General features: G+C 29.8%; 2 protein-coding genes across 15 annotated transcripts in view; both read right to left on the bottom strand.

Annotated features, from left to right (window-relative positions):
* The window catches only part of LOC129914343 (chromodomain-helicase-DNA-binding protein 7), a 65881-nt gene extending 49642 nt beyond the window's left edge, over positions 1-16239 (bottom strand). For 13 of the 14 annotated variants that reach the window (XM_055993545.1, XM_055993586.1, XM_055993568.1 and 10 more), the window contains exon 1: positions 16124-16239. The gene's annotated coding sequence lies outside the window, so the exon portion shown is untranslated. Of the gene's footprint in view, positions 1-14496; positions 15107-16123 lie in introns of those variants that run through there. The other variant, XM_055993552.1, reaches the window with a different exon arrangement.
* Positions 16240-20748: 4509 nt separating this feature from the next.
* On the bottom strand, positions 20749-24380 carry LOC129914499 (ribonuclease P protein subunit p30). Its single transcript, XM_055993798.1, has 6 exons — positions 24196-24380; positions 23947-24131; positions 23817-23885; positions 21157-21428; positions 21020-21099; positions 20749-20952 (listed from the first exon to the last, which is right to left on the bottom strand). Exons 1-6 carry the CDS (start codon positions 24284-24286, stop codon positions 20768-20770), a joined length of 882 nt encoding a protein of 293 aa, XP_055849773.1. The 5' UTR covers positions 24287-24380; the 3' UTR covers positions 20749-20767.
* Positions 24381-24740: the final 360 nt, after the last annotated feature.

Here is a 24740-nt window from a genome sequence, read left to right as displayed (position 1 = left end):
CTGCGTTTGGTGTTGTTTTCTGTCGAATCTTGTTTTGACGTTCCTCATGACTGACACAGGTGCTATTCATAGAGAATTTAACAGCTCTGCTCTCTTCTGGTCCAAGGTCTAATCTATTACAATTTTATATCTAACTGCGAAAATTGGTTCATTTAAGACTTGTTGATCTTTATTTTATATGTAATGGCGTTTTTAATTGGCAATCTTGAAGCAATTGGGCAAAACTGGCAGTTCTGATTCTGAAAAACAGAGAATTTCCCTGTCTGTCACATATATGTGACACATGTCAAACTTAACCAATACATTCACAACAAACTTTAGATTTTTCGGAATAAAAAAAACTTTTCAATTTGGATTCGGAATCGAAGAACAATTCCGGATTTCCAATTAAAAACGCCATAAGTTTTTGAAGTTTGACAGTTCGAATAATTTTGTCGTTTGACAGAAATAGAAACGACTAAGACCCCAGTTCAACTTTTAGACTACAATTTATCATTAGAAATGGGTTCCAAATGTCAATGAATAAGATAAACTCCAGCTTTGCTTAAAAACGAGAAAGTCATAATCATAAGCATAACTTATTAAAGAACTATGAATATAACCCATTGTTAAATGGAAAGTGTAACTTAAGTTTCCGAATTTGGGCACTTGAGGTCCATTTACTCGACTGGTACATACTGTGCCACAAATGGTCCACACTTAAGTTCTTACCGCTCTCAATGATGTATGGTTTTGGTAATAGAATGAGAAGAGCAAAATGTAGCATTCCATTTCTTAATTGAGTTTCATGAACTAATTTTCTTTTACAAAGCGTAGCGAAAAAAAATTTTCCCTACAATTAAAAATCCCACTTCCTTCTATAGGATATTCAATCATTCCAATAACTTTATGGCTTTTGTGAACCCTTCTTCTTGTTGAAATGCTTAAGCCATTACAAAATAATAAACTATACCTAGAGAACCAGTAATCCATTGGTGTTGTTGTTTTTATTTCAATACACATTGATGATGTGGTATGTTGTTAGTATAGTGTTTGGCGGTAAAAATCTAGCATCAAATGAAGGCAACAAAACGGATCACAAGTATCACAACCTACTCAACTCTCAACACAACACTATACAACTTCCATGCCACTACCGCCGCGCCCTTTTCAACACTTCAAAAAAATGTTGTGTTGTTGTTAAGACAAACAACAATAATAACAACAACAACTCTTGAAAAATATATATATTTTCGATTTTATTGGAATCGAAGTTTGAACATTTGAATTTGATACTACTCCATACTCAATAGAGAAGAGGTAAAACAAAGATTAACAACAGCTCTATAACCAGAAAAAAAAAAAACAGAGGTTTAAGGGGATCCGGAGTGAAGATGACAATGATGTTTGGTTACACGACGACGATGAGGGAAAAATTATATTTGAAGAAAGATGGAGATGAAGGAATTCAAAATAAAAAACAGCATGCATGGGCACATTGGATACTGGAGAATTGGATTACAATTGCAGACAACAAAACAGCACACTGTGGAAGCGCATATACACGCGCTTCTTCATCTTCAACTGAGAGAGTTGAAGAGTGTGCACCCCAGATTATTGTTAGTTGTCTTGCATGTAAAACGACGACGACGATGGCAATAGCCGTCGACAAACGACGACTATACGACGACGACCAAGACGACGATGACGCCAAAAAACAGAAACATAGATGGATATAGAAAATTAAAAATGTATATTAGACGACATGATTACAATGAATGTAAGGTACATGAAGAAGACGAACACCAAACAGCAACAACAACAACAACAACACCCATTATTATGGCACATGAACGATTGTGCAAAGAAGAAGAAATATCTCGAAAGTATCATTATTTTAACCTCCTCTTGTCTTGTGTTTCTCTTTGCAAGATGGAAGTGGAAGTACAAACTAAATGCGCCGTGCTAGGTAGGCCTCACCAATGCATTTGTATCTCTTTATACGGTTCTTTATTTTTTGTTTTTTCTTATTTTATTATTTATTATAATTTTTTTCTTTAACAAAAACCTAAAAGAAGTAGAGACACACGTCCCGTTCAGGCGAGACCATAGTCATTTTGAAGTTGAATCTGAAAACTTAACGAAGAGCAAGAGTAGCAAATAAAATGAAAAAAAAAGTGAAAAAAATGCAATTAAACAAATACACGTACTTAAGTATAAGTTCGAGATTTAGAAAACGAAAATATATATAATTCGCAGCATTACCAGCAGCAATCGCGCACAGAAAATGAAATACTTAGCAACGATTATGAATGTGTAAAAGGGTAAACGAGATAGACCGAATCGAATCATAATAAACTGAGCGACGAAGAGAGAGAGAATGAAAGATAGTCAGTGTGTACAAGCTTAGCACACAGCAATGCCAACAAAAAAGTAGCGAGGAATAATACAAAAAAGAAAAAAAAAAAAAAAAAGTTCGTTAACCTCATTCCGCTATTAAAATCTATAGTGTTACTAGTACTTGCAACTTTTCCACCTACCTACATTATTTTTTTTTTTATTGAAATGTTCTTTGGCATTTTGTGTTTTGCATTTATTGCAAAAAAAATCATATTCTACCAATAAATTATTGATGTAATGTCCATTAGCCAATAATTGTTCATTATATTACACGTTGTTATATCACAAACGACAAACAAACATGTACCTACTTTTATCAAAAAATGTACAGTCCGTCCATTTTTCTCTGCTGATGACGAATGACATTTCTTCATTTTATAAAATTCATTTTTTTTTATTTTATAGGTATTCGCCATTTAAAAAAAAATTAAATGTATATGTACAATGTATGTTTGTAGGCACTTTTGGGTGTTTGAGATACACAAATATGTATCTGTTAGGTCAATGGTGGAGAGCAAAAAAAAAAAAAGCACTAAGAACAACAGCTATAGTTTTTATTTATTTTAATTTTATGAGTTTTTTTTTATCTGGTTTATGGTTATAATGTCGTTATGTAGTTGGTATAAATGGTGTACATGCAAACATATGAGAATTAACAAGGGTTAACCAAGTTATACAGAATGTATACATAAGATAAAACGCAATCACAATTATTAGACATGAGTTTGAAATTTTCTTTTTCTTCAAAGTTTTTTTGTTGTTGAAATCCAAGTTTGACAAAATGGGGTATACTAATAGTTTTTTTTTTTTTAATCTTTATGAAATTTGTATTTGCTTCAGTCTTTTTTATTACCGACCAATACTATCAAATGTAATTAAGCATATCAGTGAAAACTTTCACATGTCTATCAAAAGCAAACGTTTTTGTTTAAAGTATTTTACAAATTATGTTCATGATGACGTTTTTTTTTTTATTTCGATTTCTTAGCTGATTTCGGACCTTATTGCTGAATAAATCTATGTCTTTTGAAGAATTATGCTGGGGGTATTACGGCTTTTATTCTGTTCTCAAATGCTGACTCTTATAGCCCACAAAATACAGATCCCATTTTGTATATGTTTGAATTTTTCTTTCCTCTCTAGAATGCAAATGCCTTCCTTTAATAAGTCACATTTCGGAGTTGTTTAGTACTCACGAGTACGTTACTAGTCACTTTTAATGGAACAGATATGAGGAAATCAATGCAAGTCTCATCAAATCAGATACACTACTGGAAAAAATTAAGGGATCAAAAAAAAAATTCCAAATTTTTGGGCAAATTTCAACAGGCAGTAACTTCGAAAGAAATATGTCTCTCAAGTTAGCAGAGCAAGGTCAGCAGAACATATGTTTTGTTATTGGATCTTTTAGTGCTTATTAAGTGCTAATTAAGTGCCTCAAAATTAAATTAAGTGCTCCACTACTTTTGGAGAAAATTAACTTCTTAATTTTAGTACTTAACTTATATTAGTTAAGCACTTAATTATTTAAGACAGTTTGAAAAAAAAAAAAAAATTTTTCGAAAATCACAGAAAAAAAATTATTTTTGGAAAAAAAATTATTTTTGGAAATTTTTTTTGGGATTCGTAGAGCACTTAATTAGCACCTAAATATTATACCAAACCCGATTTTTCTACGAGCAGTTTAGGGCATTTTCTGGTAATTGCTCTGCTAACTTTAAATCAAGTTAGCAGAACATTAATTTTCTCCAAAAGTAGTGGAGCACTTAATTTAATTTTGGGGCACTTAATTAGCACTTAATAAGCACTAAAAGATCCAATAACAAAACATATGTTCTGCTGACCTTGCTCTGCTAACTTGAGAGACATGAAAGAAATGGTCGTACAAGAAATCGATAGAGAAGGAAATTGTAGCTCCAAGTGTCTTGTTTTTGGATTTGAACTTTAAAATTTTTTAACCTCTGCGGTTTTTGAGTAATCGTAGAAAAACCAGCAACAAAAAAATTTTCAAAATTTTTTTAGTTTTTTTTTTTTTGTCTACGGGCGTGGAAAAAATTTTTTTTAGCTTAACCACTATAAGGATCGGATACTTTGTTCATTTAGCTTTAATTTGGTTTTTTGAACACCTCAATACGTCCACTTCTCGCCGAGATATCGGTCTTCAAATGGAAAAGGATCCTTTTGTGTTTGATTATCGATATCTCAGCAACCAATGATTGCACAGAAAGTTAAAGGTGAGTTTCAAGAACTTGAATTAATTCTCCTTAACGGTTAGCCATTGCTTTTCCAAAAAAAAATTTGTTCTTATTTTCACATGAATTTGAAAATGCAACAAAAAAAGGGCTTTTGGTGGTTTTTTGGAAAATCGAGCGCTAGATCGAAAATATTGAGGAAACCACTAATGTTAAGTGTGCCTTTTACAGTTCAATATGTCCACAAAAACCCTACAAAAAATCAAATTAATCCAGCCAGCCGTTTTATTGTTTCACTCGATCGAATTTAAAAAAAAAATTAAAGGATCACGTTTTTTGCTCTGAAAAGCTCATAATTTTTAAAAATGAGAAAAAAAATCGTTTTTCCTAGCTTTTTCCACATTTTTGCTTCAGAAAAAGCTTAAATTTAAAACGAAAAAAAATTTAAAAAAAAAAAAAAAATTTCAAAAAATAAAATTTTTTTTTTTTTAATTTAATTAAAAGGAGATCAGTAAAATCAAGGAATACAGCTGCGGAAACGCGTTAAAAATGATTCGGCGATGGTTTCTTGAATTTCCTTAACTTGTTTAAAAAAAAATTTTATTTTTTGAATTTTTTTTTTTATTTTTTTTCGTTTTAAATTTAAACTTTTTCTGAAGCTAAAATGTGGAAAAGGCTAGGAAAAACGATTTTTTTTTCTCATTTTTAAAAATTATGAGCTTTTTTTCCACGCCCGTAAACCAAAAAAAAAAACTAAAAAAATTTTGAAAATTTTTTTTTTTGCTGGTTTTTCTACGATTACTCAAAAACCGCATAGGTTAAAAATTTTTAAAGTTCTAATCCAAAAACAAGACACTTGGAGCTACAATTTCCTTCTTTATCGATTTCTTGTACGACCATTTCTTTCGAAGTTACGGCCTGTTGAAATTTGCCCAAAAATTTGGAATTTTTTTTGATCCCTTAATTTTTTCCAGTATTCCTGGACCACCTTCAAAGAGACAAGCCATATTAAAAAAAAAAAAGAACAAGAATAACTTCAGTGAACAATCCATTTTAAGGATTCTTTAAGGTACTTTTTGTAGTTTCACTGAATCCCTCAACTCTCAATATCAGCGTTCCTCCATAGGTCGTAGACTGACTACACATGAAAACAAAAATCTAGTACCGCCCACAGTTTAGAAGAAACAATAAAACTGATAAATGGAGAACGCTGTTGGGAACTTTTATACCAATATTGTCTGAATGCTTTGCGATACAGAACATGTATAATCAATGAAAGTTTTTAACGTATAAAAAATTGTTTAAAAAACTGTAAAATTATATTTTTGAAAGCATTATATTATTTTTTTCTTTAGTAAGATATTTCTGTAAAAATTAAAATGTTAATGTCACTCTGGTAGACGGCCATCGGCCAAATCAAATTTAAGACTTAAGATAAACTTAAAAATGAAATTGTGAATAGAATTAAAATTTTGAAGTCAATAAGATCGTAGAGCTATCAATCATGAGTAGATACCACCCCCAAAGAAACGCGTTATGTTAAAATTGTATTGAATTATATTTTGATGGTGAAATCGATAAAGACTTCGAAAAACCAAAAGCCAAATACAACGCAATTAAATTAAGAGAAATCCTCTACAGAAATTTTACTGAATTTTTATTAATTCTTTCCTTATCAGTTTGCAATCAAATTTATTAAGATAACGTTTAAAATATTTATCACTAGTCGCGAGCGAGACCGATTTTTTTTTTTTTTTTGTATTTACTTTTTTAATCTCCTATTAATTTTATCAGAATGAGATATTATATTATCTTAATCTTCTCAACAATAAGTAAAATAAAGTAAAGTTCAAATTAGAGAGTTAAATAAATATATACAATAAATGTACCTAAAGTATGTAGGTAATTCAGTAAAGTTGTATTTGCATTTTTTAAACATTATATTTCACATTAAACTGTAAGTATTACAAAAATTATTTTAATAAAATAATTAATATCAGAGTAAATGTCTTAGGATACCTGATAAATTCCAATACAATTTGCCAAAAGTTGTGAAACATTTTTATAACAATTATAAACATGCAGGCGATTTTATTGAATAAAATCCATGTTTCTAGGTATCATATCGTGGGCACAAAGCCAAAACCACGAATCTGCAAAATTGTAGTTTTGAGAAAAACGACTTCAAAGTTTTGGAAACACATGCAAACTCGTGCAACAAAAAATCATATTTTAGGCTTCTAGGCAACAGATGGAGGATTGGGATTGACGCAGTGAATAGAGGGACAGATAACAAGTAAAATGACACATTAAAGTCAAAATGTCCAAAAATTGTTCCGACGATATAATGTATTATCATACTAATATTATTATCATACTAATGAAATACACGTGTTTATAAACGAGCAATTCAATTGCAACACGTGTGCACATCCAATAGGGGTTTTGGTTCTATTATATTAGCTCCATTCATCTATCTTTATGAACACCTATTACACTTTTCATCGCTAGTCACCTAGTCGGTGTTTGTGTACGGAAAGTAGCTTTCATTCGATAACATATTTGACAGGGCCGAGTTATGCGAACCGCCAAATTCACATTTTTATGATCTATCTTATGCCCAAAGCGTCGAAAGTCGATTCGAAATTAAAGTTAATTTAAAGTGCGTTCAAGAATTTATATGAATTTTTTAGGTTTTAGGTAGCTGTGAATCAACTCACAGTGAGGTGGGCACGAATTTTATTTTTTGTTTGCAAAAATTATAAATTTTTAAACAAGTTGACAAATTTTAAGTATGTTCAACGAGGATTTTTCTAGATCAGAACAGGATAGGACAGGACAGCACAGTTTCGTGAGAAACGTCAGAACAAGTTAGAACAGTCATTTAAACGTCAGTTGTCAAAATAAAAAAAAATTGTAAATTATACGAATTTTTTGTTTATCGTTTCTCGTTATTTTTTTCTAATTTTTTGCGTTTTTACTGCGAAAAATATAATTAAAAATTGTTTTTAGTTATAAAAACCACGAACACCCGAGAAATGTTCGCACAATTAAATCAAAAAAAAAAACAAAAAATGACAGCTTTGATTTTGACACTTCTCACGAATCTGTTCTAACCTGATCTGACTCAAAAGCAAGAACAGAAAATCCTGTTCTAAACTGTTCTAGATTTTTCAATGAACAGCAAACTAGAACAGTTCAGCACAGAAAACAACTCAATGAACACCAAAAAGCTGTACTTTTCTGTCTAGAACAGTCGAGCACAGCGTCAGTGAACTAGGACTGCCAGACGTCCCGATTTCGGCGGGACAGTCCCAATATTTGTTCCGATTTACAAAATGTCCCGATTTTGTCCCGACAATCCGTTTTCATCCGAAAACTTTGTGGAAGAAAATAAAAGTGACTGGTATTTATACGAAAATAAATGAATTACATTAGACATTTCCTTATAGCCTGTTTTCACTAGAGCTCAAATGAGACAATTTCGCAAATGAGGTTAGTTTAGATTTCAAATTCAATTTTTTTCTATAGAAAATTTGCAGCATGTTTTGCATTACTTTCCCTTTTTTTATTACACGTGTGTAAAGTAAAATGATTGGTCCATTATTTTAGCTTCAATTTATTAATTCTCGATAATTTATTTAAATTCCCCATTAAAAATAAAACTGTAATAACGCATACAATTTTTAAAACTTCCTCTTTCAAAAGGCAACGTTAAATTTAATGGAAATTGTTAGTTAATTTAATTTTTTATGGATGAAGACGTTGTTATTTTTCTTTAACTTTAGTTTTCTAAAACTGGAATTTTTACCAAATAATTGGTTTATACTTTTGCATAAAATGTAAGAAATTAAATAAAATGCATTTTCTATTATTTTGTATTATTTTCTTTAATTTTTTATTTTGCTGTCCCGATTTGTCCCGGCTTTTTAGACCTGTTGTCCCGACATTAATAAAATTTTATCTGGCAGCCCTACAGTGAACAGACTTTTTATTTGCTTTCTAAATTAAGAAGTTAGAATCTCGTAGCTATCATTTCGTGAGTATTTGTTACACTCTGTGTATCAGAAAATAAGCTTGAAATACAACATTTTTTTAACAACTGTCAATTGTAACGATTGTGGTTTTTAAATAATGATTTTAAAATATCAAAGGTTTTCACATGATTAGTGACATTACATCCAGTATTTTTATTTTGTTACAGATTTTTAAACAACATTGTTTTACACATCTTATATTTGTTAAGAAAATTTACATTTTTACATGTAAAAAAAAAAAAACAATGTGCTTCATTTCAATACAAAAAAAAAACTCAGTGTAGTAAAATCTCAACGACAACTGGTTTTCTTAGTCCGACTTACAAATAGCCTCAAATTAAATTTTCGTTGAGTTTAGATCAACGACTTAAAAAGATTACATTGGTTAACAAAATTAAACTTTTTTTGTTGCCGAACAAAAATATACTTTTCTGAAGGTTTTCGGTGTGCTGAACTCGAAACCAAAGTCAAAAAAAATTAATCAGCTCCCGTTTTTAAAATATTACCGTTAGAAAATGCAGTACTTCGGACCTTATTCTTTTATATATAAGGAAAATTGTTTGAGCATATTTAGTAACGGTTTTTATAAGAACTATTTTTCACCTTTTTAAATTTGTTTTAATCTCTCCGATATCTTTTTTACTGCCCGAGATATCCTCAGTTCTTTGGTATTTTAATAAATTTTATAAAGTCATTATCTCCTTTATGATATATGAAGCCAAACCCACTTACTTCATTTTAAGATTAATATTGAAAAGATTTAAACAGTTATCGAAAGATGGAAAACAGTTCTTATAGAAACCGTTACTAAATATGCTCAAACAGTTTTCCTTATACAAAAGAATAAGGTCCGAAGAACTCAAAAAAATGTTTTTTTGCATTTTCTAACGGTAATATCTCAAAAATGGGAGCTGATTAGTTGTTTCTGACTTCGGATTCGAATTCAGCACACCGAAAACCTTCAGAAAAGTATATTTTTGAGAACTAAGTATCTCATTTTCTTGAGATAGATCTCAACTCAAAAGCAGACTTTTGGGACAAACACAGCTTTCTGAAAATCTTAAGACTGTCCAAAATACAATTAAAAAAAAAAGACCGTTCTTGCCAATACAAATAAAAAATATTGATTTAAAACCGAAACTGGAAATCTTCACAGATAAATTGGATTTAATACAACTTTGTCTATCGGAATAATATTTTCGATTAATGATCCATTTACTTGCCGGTATTTTTGCCACAACTGTCAAACACAACTATAATAATACAGGTAAAAAATTATCAGGTTCATTATTACCAAATATGGTAAGATGTGAATCGTGTAAATGGTAAATGAATGATGAATCTAAACATTAACCAATGAAACAACAAGTACCTACATATGTACCTAATTAGAAGATTAAAATTTAAAAAAGAAAGAATCAAGAAATAGAAACTAAATAAAATATCGATATAATACAGTAAAATAAGGAGAAAAAAGGGGTAAATCTCGGAATGAATGTTAGTAGAAATTTTTTTTGCTCAATATCTTCCTTTTGCCATTCTATAACATATCTCAAAAGTCTAGAAAAATCTCATGTCCGCTTGTCGCGATTTCAAGGTCAAATCGCGAAATGGAGATTTTCAAAACTAGCAAAAATAGGCTATGGTATTATATACACATATGATACATGATTTCAAGGTATTTTTTAATGATGATTCCAAAAAATCTAAAATCAAGACAATCTGACGTCTCTGGAAAAAGTTATACCTGTTTTTCATCTGTCAACTCATATTATTATAACAGTTGCAAACTTACTGCCGAAAAACCCTTAAAAGTTATGATAGATGAACCAAATTTTGCATGAAGATTTTAGAATCCATCATTATTAAAAATCAAAACAATCCATTACGAAAAATATATATACCTACGAAATAATGGTATTTTTTGATGGAGGGGCAAATTTTAGGATATGCACTAAAGAAGATTCTTGTTCATCTTAGGAATAAGTGCTAATAGGCTAATTTTTTCATTTTAATCTTTGTTTGGATATTCTTTAACTACCCTCAAAAATCTAAAAAAATCTCATGTCCGGAAGTCCCAATTTTCTTGGTTTGAAGATAAGTTGCAGATTTAAAAAAATTGAAAAACTACACTTCAGATATTTGTGTCAGATCAACATGAATAAGGTGCATTACTTTTCAGGGATGGTCAGGTTGACTTGTTTGTGAGTTTTGTTGGAATAAGTGTTAAAAAATACCTTTAAATCATGTCGCTTATGTTGGTATACATATAAAAATTTAAACTTTTCTTATTAATTTTTTAAAATCTGCACCTTATTTTCAAACCAAGAAAATTAGGACTTGCGGACGTGAGATTTTTTTAGATTTTTGAGGGTAGTTAAAGAATATCCAAACAAAGATTAAAATGAAAAAATTAGCCTATTAGCACTTTTTCCTAAGATGAACAAGAATCTTCTTTAGTGCATATCCCAAAATTTGCCGCTCCATCAAAAAATACCATTATTTCGTAGGTATATATATTTTTTGTAATGGATTGTTTTGATTTTTAATAATGATGGATTCTAAAATCTTCATGCAAAATTTGGTTCATCTACCATAACTTTTAAGGGTTTTTCGGCAGTGAGTTTGCAACTGTTATAATAATATGAGTTGACAGATGAAAAACAGGTATAACTTTTTCCAGAGACGTCAGATTGTCTTGATTTTAGATTTTTTGGAATCAGCATTAAAAAATACTTTGAAATCATGTATCATATGTGTATATAATACCATAGCCTATTTTTGCTAGTTTTGAAAATCTCCATTTCGCGATTTGACCTTGAAATCGCGACAAGCGGACATGAGATTTTTCTAGACTTTTGAGATATGTTATAGAATGGCAAAAGGAAGATATTGAGCAAAAAAAATTTCTACTAACATTCATTCCGAGGTTAAACCCTTATTTGACTGGATTAATAGTATCATTTGGAATTAGAACAGCTAACGCTATTAGGACAAGAAAATACACTATTTTAACCGAAAAGAAGTAGGTATATTATAAAAAATGGAAAAAAGAATTATGATTCATTGTCAAAACAAAACTGCAAGGGGTTTATGTACCTCGAAATTATGTACAAAAATATGCAATGTAGAAATAATATACCTATGTTTGTACATTTATATATCTTCATGTCATTATTGGATATGTAGGTTAGGTTGTTAGATATTTACATCGAGGTAACTTTATCTATGCATTACCAAAATAATAGAATGAAAATGTGCATGTGCAGGTAGCAAGAACGTACCTAACACATCAAATTAAAATTTGGAATGAAGATCAGTTATTTATCTAAAATTTTCAGATAAATTATAAGATTTACTTAAGTGTCTTTACAATTTTAATAATAAACACATACAAAAATTAAAATAAGAGCAAAATAAGAAAAAAAAAAAGTTAAAGAAAATAAAAAAGACATTTTTATTGAAGAAGAGAGTCAATATAATGTATGTAAGTCTAAGATCCAGGGTTCAAACCTAGCTCCGATCGGAGCAAATTTGCTCCTCTTTTGAGGGAACAAAATAATCTAATCCAACGCTCCGATTTTTCGCGATATAGGTACTCCACTTTTTCCACACAAAATTGTTTACCTAAACTAACCTAATTAACCGAAATGGGAATTAAAATTGTATTTATTTTAGAATTGCAAACACATTTAAGAAACAACACTAGCATTAATGAGGTTTATAAAACAATTAAATTTGTCCAAGGTGGTTTTATTTCAAAATAATTCTTTCAAATTAAAGATTTTTGTTTTGTTTTAAATCTACTTCGAAAATTTTGCATTTGCTCTACTTTTTTTTTTCAAATTTACTCCAAAATTTCATGACCGAGGTTCGAGCCCTGCTAAGATCTAAGTATACATCAAATTGAGAGATTTAGCTGAGAACAAGTATAGTGTAAGTAAACACACTGAAACTAAAATAATAAAAAAAAGTAAAACAGAAAAAAATGAATAAAAATGTGGAATTGGTGGAAAAGCATGTTTTTTTTTTATATTCAATTCCAATTCCACAAACCAAACCAACGACAAGTACAGAACACAACGGTGTATAGTAAGTTTACCTCTATACTCATGAACTATTTTTTTTCATTTTTTTATAAAAAAAAACATATCTATATCTACATAGCTGTATAAAATATTGGTAGCTAGCTAAAAAAAAAAAAAGATAGGTAAAGCTACTAATACTCATTGATTGTATAGAAAAAGAAGAGAGAAGAACAGCATCTCATAGAGCCAGAGCCGCATCAAGCATCCACCAAACACAACAACAAAAACCAAAAGCAAAAAAGCAAAAAAAAGTAGAAAAAAAAGAGTGAATTGAATTGAAAAAGGTAGGTATAGAGCTCCGGCGTGGATGGTTGGTTGTTTGGTGGTGCTCAGAGCTCAACTCAGTTCAGTTCAAATCTGATGGTATGAGAATGTGTGTTTTTGTTGCTGTTTTTTTTTTCTTCTTGCGTGTGTTCTTTATAAACCTCACCCTTAACACTACTCTACTCCCCCGTTTTGGTGGTGTTTTGTTTTGTGTGTGAGAAAAATTTGTGACGACATAGAAAAACGAAGGCGACATCACAAGCATACGGAGTGAATATGCGATTCGATTCGACGACGACTTGACTATCCATATAGCAAACCAATGAAGATGATGATGATGTTGTTTAATGATGATGATGATGAAATTACAAAAATCATTTGCTGCCTATCCATTGTTGTAGAAAATTCATTTTTTCATTTTTCTCTTACTCTCTTTCTCATTCACTCACTCTCTCTATCTATCTGTTTGTGTCTACTTAATCTAATGCATTAATTAAAATTTGTACATTTCATTAATATCTCTGAGCATGTTCTCATTCGCACATCAATAATTCTGATTTAACCAAACATTTTACAATATTTGCCATATTTTCTATTACTTTTTTTTTCAATGAAAAAAAAAAAAAAGAAATCAGGGTTTGTGGTAATGAAAATGTCTAGCCTTTGTCGCATGGTTCTTGAAAATTACCAGCACTTGGATATTAAGACAATTTTACAATAGGTCTGTTTGGGTACTGTCTAAAAAAGAAATATTTCTACTTTTTTTCAACATTTTAAGGCCAATTCCTGTTTGGGTACTCTTGAATGGTGTAGTTTTGTACATTATTTTTGACAAAAAAAAAATATTTCTGTTTTAGGCAGTACCCAAACAGACATATTAATGTCCCAAAAAAGTTACAAAATTGTATACATTCTATATGCATTTTTTCATTCTACTACATTTTTTTTTTGTGTTTTGACAAATGACAAATTAATTTATATTTTTACCCAACGTTTCGCTAGTAATACTTTTTCTTCGTTAAGTTATGTTTTATTTAAAAGTTTTCCCTTAACGTCTCGTCATATATTCTCAATTTTCTTCTGTCACTTTTACTAAACTCAAAAGTGTAGAATGTCTCAAATTACACAATATTCAGTCTAAACTATTACAATCTGCGAGTACAGAAGAGTCTCTGCTTTATTAGTTTCTTATTTTTACAAAAAACATAAGGTTTTTTTCTTTTTTTTTCAAATACTTAAATGATTTTTATTTGAGCGTGAGCAGTGCAGACGGTCAAAGTTTTTCCTCCTACCCATAATACCTAAATACATGTTCTTTCATGTATGAAAAAAAAAAACATAACTGCAAATAGACATATTCATTCATAATTTCAAGGACAAGAATTTCCATAAGAATTCTCCTCCAAATGCAAATAAAACAACCCAACAAACATACCTAAACAAAATTTATTCAATAAAATGTTTACACAAACAAACCTTTTACAAAAATTACAGTAAAATTTTCAACAAAAAAAAAAATAATAATTGTGTACATACCTTAAAACATTCTAAATGACAGGTGCAGCAATAAAAAAAAATCCTCTCAAAATCAATGATTTGTGCTGAACGCAGATTTGTCAAAATTGACTGAATGGAATTTTTCAATGAACCAATTCAAAGATTTTTTTTAAACCACATTTTATTTCGATTTTTCTTTCAATTTCAATGTTTTGATAATGTTTATTTCAAACACAAAGAAGCAAACACTTGGGTCAGAAAATAGTCTCATTTTGCATATACATAGATAGAAGAAAAAAAATGTCATTATGCTTTTGGAAAAAGATGGCCTTTTTTTTTGTCTTATTCTTTTTTATATTGCAAATCGAAAGAGATACATACACATGCATAATTATAATTAGGTACATGTTTTATACTTCTTTTTTTTTATTTCATTCATTTTGATGAACTCTCTTGGTCTGGGAATATCATATTATAGGCGAAGGTACAACAAAAAAAAAGAAAGAGTATAGGAAAAATTGACAGAAAAGGGATTATAAATTTTAATTGTTAATTGGTTTAAAAGGCTCATCGTTGTCACGTCATATTGCAACGCCACCACAAGCGGCATTTCGAAACTAATTTTTTTTTCGCTTTTATAAAAAAAAAAATTATAATCCACACACACATTATAAGAAAAATTACAATAAAGCGAAACCGAAAAAAAAAATTAAAGAAAGCAATAAATGAAAAAGAATACAAAAAAGACTAAATTGACGGTGACCGGAAAGACAACACACCGCTAAAGAGTAGCATTTACCACCATCTTTTCTTCATTTCGTCGTGTGGTGTTACAAAAAAAAAAAAAACTCTCTTTTCTTGTCATCATCGTTGTCGTTGTTTGTCGACGATTCGTGTTGTACTTCTCAACAAATTCACCAATTCAATCCAACACTTTCAAATTCTCCCAAAACCCATCTTCAACTTTTTTTTCGCTCTTTTTTATCCTTCTTCAACACACAATTGCACCAATTATTTTAATTTTTTTTCATAATTTCCACTTTTTTTCTCATCATTTCGTCTTTTTTTCAAATTTTTATTGTAATTTTTAATCAATTAATTAAACACCGAAAGAACAAGCAAAGCACAAAAAAACAATCAAGTAGAAGAGAGAAAAAAATACAATACAACAAAAAAAAAAGAATTAAAAAAAAAATCCAGCCCAATTGTCTGCTTCTCTTTCTCACACTTTAATAATTTTTAACTCGCCGTAATTTCCACCATCTTTTTGCACACACAGAAGAAGTCTTCACAGACGAAACGAGAAAACCAAAAGAGATTCTCAAAAAAAAATTTTTTTTCCAAATTTTAGGAAAAAAAATTAAAGAATTTTTGGAAATTTTCACATTTCTTCGTTTTTTCTATATTTTTCATCAATTCAAATCCAACTATTTTTTTAATCCAGACATCACACTTTTTTTTTCTCAAATTTTTTTTTTTCTTCTTTTCACCCGAGAGAGAAAAGACACAGAGGAAAGAAAGAATTTTCAGAACAAAATTTTTTCGGAAAAGATTTTATTACAATAAATACACGAATATTTAAAGATTTTTTTATTAGAATTTATTAAGGAATGTATAATTAATAGATTTTTAATAAATTTATTAATTAATTTTAAGTTTTTATTACCGAAATTTAAAATTTTATTTAGACACTCAACAAAAACGTACGCACTCAAAGACCTCCATTTTGTTTTCGAGAATGATATATTTTATGTAAAAGGGAGCAAAAACCGATGAGAAAGATGTGTGCGAGAGAAAAAAATAAATTCTACAAGCAAGAAGTTTTTTTTTTCTTTTTTGTGTAGCTTCTTCTCATATGGTAGATATGAGAAGAAATGAGATGGAATGATTTGTTTTTGATTTCGCCGCATTTGGGTTTGGAGCAATGGCGGCGCGATGGTAGACGTAGATTATAGCGCCAGGTTTTGTAGAGAGTTTTACGGGTGGAGGTTATAACTAATAAGGTAGGTGGTTACATCGTGTTTGTTTTTCTTTTAAGGTGTAGTTTACATTTTTTGTCGAAAGAGAAATTGAATATTTTATGCATGAATAATAAAAGCGCAAATTTTTAAGCATTTAATAGCAACCTTAAAAAGAGACTGTTTGAAATCACATTTATAGCCAGTTTAAAAGTTTATACTGAATATAATTTTGAGTGATCTTAATTATTTTCTTTAATAGCCTTTTCACACCAAGTCAAAAACACGGTTTTTGCGAAAAACCCTAAAAACCTATATCAAAAACACAAGTTTTTCCATACATTTTTCATAAACCACAAGTTTTCGTAAAACACAAGTTTTTGATTAAACTTGCCAAATACCTGAAAATGAAAACATTCAACTCCAAACGAAACAAACAAACAAACCTTTTCAGGAATTCAGCAACAATCCAGCAGACAAAAAAAAAGAACTGACAGCAGACAAAAAAAAAACAGAACTGACAAGTAAAGATAACTAATTGTTTTGCAAATGCGGTTTGTTTTTTTTTTTTTTGATAATATAAATCAAATTTCTTTTTTTATTTCTTTCATTAATTAGAGAAAATGGCAGAGCAGAAAAAATAGACAAAAAAAAATGTGGGGGACCGAAGATGCTACATGATCGTTTTGTTGTATTAAAGTTCCTATTGGAACTTTGGGCTGAAAAGGAGCCATACCCAACTAACATTTCAGCTTCGGTTAAGGTATTACAAAAGCTAAATTTCAGCTTCTTTTAAACTTTAGTAAGGTTCCCAAGTAACAATTTAGCTTTCATAAGGGTCAATGCAAGCTATTTTTTGACTTGTTTAAGAAGGACAAGTCTTATGCAAATCATTTTGGCGCACATTACCGAATTTCCCCAAGACCTTCCTCCACAGGCAATCCACAAGCTAATAGCTTGTGACGAACAGCATAAAACGACCTTATGCAGGCCTTTTTACAAAACAATGAAACATTTTAGGGAAACTAAAGCTTCGCTAAGGAAACTATCATTTGCATTGGATGTTATAATGAGGCCTTATGGAGGGTGTTATAAGATGTTGAATTTATGAATAAAAAAAAATAGATTTTATTGATTTTTTTTTTCTTTTAATTTTTTTCTATTTTGTCTTTTTTGGCCATGTCAATGCTTTTCCTGTCGTTCTGAAATGGGAAGAATTTTATTTTAATTGAAAAAGAACACATTTTTTTTTATTTCACAAATGGCCCCGCCAGGAATCGATCCCACGTACCTCTGCATACCAAACCAGCACCTTGCCAGTAGACCATACTCGAATATTAAATACTTGAGAGATGAAAACATTGCATACTTACAAGAACCTCTTGGAACAGGTCTTATGAAAGCCTTCTGTCACTTGAAAATAGAAGGCTTCTTTAAAACGGTTCAAACAGGTCTTATGAAGGTCTTCTTTAACTTATATTTACAAGGCTTCTTCTAAACACTTCCAGATGGCCTTAAGGAGACCTCCTTTGTTTCCAAAATGGATGATTTGCGTAAGTAAGCCTTAAACTAAACTTATACAAACTATAGCTTGCCGAATCGAAGAAAATGGACCTTATGCAAGTAAAATTGTTACTTTGGTTGTTGGGCATGGAAAAAGGAGAACGTTATACAAGTTTGACCCTCTATAAGAATTTTAAACGAAGCTTTACCGAAGCTGTACCGAAGCTTTGAGATTTGACAGATAGCTTCGGAAGAGCTTGTATAGCTCTTTAATACATGTCTTATCGAAATAAAAAAAACAACTACAAAAACAAAAAAAATTCTTTTTTAACTAGTTTTTATTTGATTTTAAATCATGAATTTTATCTTTTGATCTGAAATTATATATATTTTTCCATTAGTTTTTAGTATACGTATTGATAATAATTTTAAAAGTATATCATTTTTTTGCCACACCCAGAAATCGAACTGCGTATCTGCTTCGTGGCAGTCCGACACTCTACCCACTCGGCCATCGTAGTATATTAATTAATGAAGTCAAAAACTTAATCAGTTCAAATAGCAGAAATGTCAAAACAAAAAATGTCCGAGCTAAATTATTCAATGTCAAAACCTAAAAGTGTCCCAGCTAGATTATTCAATATCAAAACCAAAAATCAAATTTTAAACTTGGTAATTTCTATAAAGCTTCAATAAATTCATTAAACAGGCTTTTCCGAAAACAAGCTTTTTTTCGTTTAAGTTTCTTTAACAGTATTTAAACAACTTATTAGAAGTTGTTAAACAAGTTCGAACTTCTATAAGCAATTAAATTCTGAAGAAAGCTCAATACAAGCTGTATAAAAAGTAGTACCTGCAAGATCTCGATTTATAGAAGCTGTTGTGCTAGTTGGGTAGCTCAAAGGCAGCCGAAAAAACGGCCATATTTACATCAAAATGTCTAAAGCATTTGAGGGGTGGCCAATATATTATTCTCCGGAAGAAATTAAAATGAAACTACACAATTTAACGACCAAATAAATAAAATTATATTTAAATTGCGAGAGTTCATTTTATTTCATCAATTTTGTGATCTCAAGCTGATTTAAACAACAAAAATTAAATCCCATCGAAAACTTGACATTTGGATGTCAAAAAATTTTAAACGTCAAACAAAAACCTGTAAATTTGTGGTGTGAACGCTTTTCAGGTTTTTGAAAACTTTTTGCCATAAACCTCGTTTTTGGGTTTGGTGTGAAAAGGCTATAAGGCAGATATAACTACAACGGCCACTTTTTGGTTTCTTCCTAACACCATGTGATTTTGAAAAAAAAAGCCAAAAATTGTTTTTGGAACCCTAAAAATAAGCTTACTCCATTGTTGTCTTTAATTTGGAGGTCGGAAAACTGTCACAAAATAAGTTTGAAAAATTTCACTTTTTCCAAAAAGTGCTCGTTATACCTAGTTATGCCTTTAACTATAGCCCAACTAACACAACATCTTCTGTAAATTGAAATATCACAGGTCATACTTTGTACACAGTATTGAGCTTGCTTCAGAATTTAACTGCTTATAGAAGTTCGGACTTGTTTAACAACTTCTAATAAGTTGTTTAAATACTGTTAAAGAAACTTAAACGAAGGAAGCTTGTTTTTCGGATATGCCTGTTTAGTGAATTTATAAAAGCTTTACAGAAATTACCAAGTTATTAGTTAGGGTATTCACGATCCGGTGCAACAAAAAGGTGTAAAATTTGTTAAATTTTTTTTCTACTACTACAACTACAAAAGACAAATTTTGCCCCATTTTATTTTATTTTTGCAATAAATTTCAAATATGGTTCCAACGATTTTGTTAAAAAAAATTCAAATAGTTTTGAAGATAAGTTTTTTTTTGTCGAAATTTTTTCCGAAAACCATTATAAACGGTGAATTTGAATTTCTGCCGAAGGGGCTTAACTTATATAGTTAAAATATAAATCTAAAATAATATTTGGATACAAATATTTTTTGAATTTAAAATATTTTTTTCATGATGAACAATTTTGAAAACGTTACAATTGGTTTGATTTTAAAAACCATGAATATTTCATGTGTTTAAAAATAAATAGAAATGGAGAATTATTCGGGCAAATAAGAAAATGTTTAAGTTTGAAAATGCTTGGAACGTAGTGGTATCCCGAGGATTGCAACTTTAAAACAACTTATTTACTAACATTTAAAAGATATTTGTATAGTTTAAAAAAAACTTGTATCATAACTTTTAAAGAACAAAATGATTTTGTTAAACTTTTTTAATTAATTTTATAATAAATAAAGATAATTGATCTCTTATTTAGAGTAAAAACTCTCGGGAAATTATTTTCGTAGAAAAAATATAGTTCAATTTTTGCTTTTTTGTTTTTCTAGATTCAAGCAAAAAATAAATGAAAATCTGTTAAGTTCGATTTTATAAGCTACATTATAGAAGTGTTGATTGCCTCTCAATGTCTAAAGATGTTGATGTAGGGATAGAGTTCTTGATGTACTTTCACAAACATTAACATTCTCTCTAGTAGGTATGTACATATAACACAAATAAAATATTAATTTTTAAGTATCCTCGGGTCCTGTTTTTCATCAAACGACATCAATTACATCAGCGACCCTTAAAAACCAATTTAATATTGGATGTGACGAAACAATTCAGAATTAAGTTTTATCAGTGAGGTTCAATGGGACGGGCTTATCGAAGTCGTTGATTTAGATCAAGTAACTCATGTAACTTGATGAGAAACTGGCATTGGTAAGTCGGTTTAAGGCAGGTAGTAGAAATGTATGTAGAAACAAAGAAAAGAATTAATTGAAAATAAAAAAAAAGAAATATCCTTATCACGATAACTTTTTCTTTTTATTTGGTTGCTGTTCATTCATATCATCATCGTCATCATTAACATCTTCATTTTTATTTTCATCATCTTCTTCCTCTTCCGATGAACTTTCACTAGAGGATGACGATAAACAAATTGGACCAGCTCCTTTTGCAAACATTATCGTTTTTCCAATGCGTCGTGATTCTATAAAAAAAACATACACAAATAACAATAAAAAAAAAAACAGATTGAAGCTAACAAAATATCTTACCAGCTCGAAGTACCAACTGTCGACACGTACTTCCTATCGCATTCTTCCCCTGATCTTCTGATAGCCCAAATATTAAAGCTCTATAAATATAAATGCTTAAAGAAACAAAAACTGTTAAGTGTTTTGAAGAAACTTACAAATTACTAACATCATAGGGACCTCTTAAATCAAATGTACACTTCGCACTACTCGAAAGTATAATGCTTTTTGATTTACCTTTGGCATGGTAATTATGTGTTAGCTTGATAGTATCTTTGCGACAGCTTGAATTTGTTATTACAGGCGAATATTTGATTTCGAAAAAAACTCCACGCTTAACAGCAACTTGATAGTTCTTCCGATTGACCAGTAGCTTACCACCTTCCGGATCGAAAGTAACAATGTCACCATTGAATGTTGTACAACAGTGCTGCAAAGAAAGTATGTATTTTCAAGGGCATACGCAAGGGGGGCAGGGAGGGACAGTTGCCCCCCTAGAAATTTTTGATCGATTGGAAAAAATTACCTTAGTAATGATTTAACAAGTTATGATATTAAACCATAGGGCAATTTTAGGATTCGTAAAAAAAATCGAACTCGAAATAACGACCAGACATGACATAACGTCTCGCAATTCTGGCTATCTTTCTGTCCGTCTGTTGTCTGTCTGTATCTATCTTACACTGAAGCCTAAACTACTGAAGCGACTTTCTTTAAATGTGATAGTTATGTTATGAGTTTAGTGAAATTCCCTAGAGGAGAAACTGAAGTTTTATTTTAAAACCAAAATGGAAAAGCTTGTTTTTCTCAGGAACAAATCTTAAGATTTTGATTAAAAAAATATGGATACATGCATACTATGGCACAAATTTTCTTTTTTTTTTTTTAATAAAAGTAATATTTTTTAACCGTGATTAACGATAGTGACCTGTCATAAAAGCATTTTTTTGTTTTTTTAAAGTATACAGTTCTTCCAGCAAAAAAAAAAAAATCAATCAATCAAATCAAAAAATATTTTTTAACTCACCACAGCTGTAAACCACCATTTTTCACCACTCATTTTTTTTTTATCGAAAAGAACTGTATACTAGACTTAAACCATTAAAGTGATTTCAACGAAAATTTTCATTAAAATAATTTTCAGTAAACCATTTTTAAGTTTAAGAAAAAGTTTCTAAATTTTAATTTTGGATTTCTTTAAAATATTACAAATATTTTTATTTATTTTTTTTGAAAAATTATTTTTTCAAAAAGGGATTAGTAAATGTTCTTGAAATTTTGGTTAAATATGTAAAAAAAAAAATATATCTTCTTGAACTGTTATTTGTTTATTTCTCGTTTAACAAAAGCCTCTATTTTTGTTTTTACTTGCGATATAGGTACTATAGGGCCAGTTTAGGATTCGTAAAAAAAATCGAACTCGAGATAACAATTTTACGTGTAATTACGATGATGGAGAATGAAAAAAAAGTGGGTCCGGCAATTCTGTCTGTCTATGTGTCTGTCTCTATCTGGAGCTGCAGCCTAAATGAGTGAAGTGATTTTCTTCAAAGTTGGTATTTAGCAGTTTTGGGTGATTTTTTAAAAACAACGGCTCCTACGATTTTCGAATTTTTTTTTTTTAAATACTTTTTTATACAAGAAATAAAATGGCATACTTGGTTTTTTTGTAAAAGATCATTTAAAACGGTGTTTAGTTAATTATAATTATTTTATACTATGTACTTTTGAAATTTCTTCAAAATATCAAATTTTAAATTTCTTGAATAAAAACAAAAAGCTTTAACATTAGAGTTACTTTAAGCATAAGAGCAAGTACGTGCAACCCCAGTCGTGCAATTTTTTTTTTTTTTTTGTTTTTGCTCTGAAAAACCTTGTTTTGTTGAATTAAAATTGTAATATTTTTCGATCTTACTTCAACTTTGAACACATTTAGAACGGAATTTAAAGTCGTTGCTCAAGATGAGTTTTTTCTCAACTTAAGCATTCCCTTAAGTAATGTTTAATGTTTTAGCAAGAATAGAGCGATACATTTGAGTAAAGTAAAATCTCGACTTGAGGAAAAAATACTCTCTATCCAGCTGACAATGAAATTTGACTATGAAACTGTCATCTGAAAATATTTTATTTTCAATAATTCGTCAACGATTTGATTTTGTTTTTGTTGCGAAAGACGATATTTAACATTAAAGAAAAAAAAAAAACGAATAGGGAATCATTTAAAAGTATTAATTTTTAGATGATATTGTTATCAAATCAGTCAAATTTCAATGTGAGTTTGATTGAAAAAAAATATTTTGTCAAGTCAAGATTTTACCCAACAAGTGAATGCTTACGTTGAGAAAAATATTAACTTAAGTAACGACTATGAATTTCGCCTTTATACCTATCTACTCTTTTGAAAAGTGCAATAACAGGGCAAGTTTTTAAAATAAGAAACCATTATCATAAAATGCTTTCAAATTAAAGTAAGAAATTGGGTTTTTACAAAACTTGGAACTGGTAATTAATTTGCAGCGAAATGATAGAATTTTAATTAATAAATTTTTTCTTATTATTAAGCAATGTTTATGAGAAAGAATTGTAAAAAACAATGTGCATTTAATTGAAAACCGTAAGAATTTGGGTTAAACATGTTACCAAATTCTGAGAGCCCTTAAATTGACCTATAAGCATATTTCGTTTGAACCATTTCTTTACGGATACCCCGAATAAAAATTCAGCTAAATTTGTTCTCGAATTAGTTTGACCCTCCCTGATCAAAATCCTGCGTTCGCCCTTGTGTATTTTGAGTTAACTTTAAGATGATTTAACTTACAGTTAATGCAACATCATTCTTTGGCAGTCCAGCGATAATATTGTATTTTTTTATGTTTGTTGAATTAGTCTGGAAATAAATAAAACTGGGGTACCTACAGGTTTCTATAATTCTCCAATCTTGCACTCACCATTGCATGTGACACAGACACATCAACATAAATTATCGTCAATCGGCTAAGGATTTTAATTTGATTTTTGAACTCATTGAGGAAGCTTAGATTAGCGGGTTCTGGAAACAATTCAGAACCTCTTTTTACTAAATCCTTTTTTGAATGATCAAATGTTTCTTCGATTGCTATAGTTTTGTAGCCCACTAGAATTATGATATCCAATTGATGTCTTTCTTTGGTGAGGAAAATTTTACAATTTTTACTTACATTCAATAAGTTCTTTGACTAGTGATTTCATTACTTTAGCATCTTTATTAAATGGAACACAAAGATCATAAAATCCTTTAGTTTTTTCCATGATTATTGCCGGTTTTTAACTAATAAAAGAAGGTATATTTTATAGCTATAAATTTGTAAATAAACAAATTTTTTTGTTTTCATGACATTTCTATGCACGTGCGTCGGTAGGGTAGATTTTGAAATGTCACAGTCAAAAAAAAAATTGCATTAAGGCAAGACCACAATTCAGGGAGTGTTCGTAAAGTAAGTGTAGAATTGAAATCTCCACATAAATGGTATTTTCACTTTTCATCTTTTTATGAGTTTTTAAGGACCATGTACAAACGTGGTTCAGCATCGTATCAGGAATCTAACTCGCCGATTTAGCTGTAATATAACTTTAGGTCAAGGATGGATTTGGCTATTTTAATATTATTCAAAACCAGTGCTAAACCTCATTTTGAACACAGATTTCAAAAGATTAAATATTTGTACAACTGACCCTAGTCGAAATAGTAACGGAGATATGAAAA

This window comes from Episyrphus balteatus, chromosome 1 (assembly GCF_945859705.1).
Source record: "Episyrphus balteatus chromosome 1, idEpiBalt1.1, whole genome shotgun sequence".
NCBI lineage: Eukaryota > Metazoa > Arthropoda > Insecta > Diptera > Syrphidae > Episyrphus > Episyrphus balteatus.
Note: the sequence above shows the minus strand (reverse complement) of the source record. Positions and strands in the feature narration are given on the sequence as shown.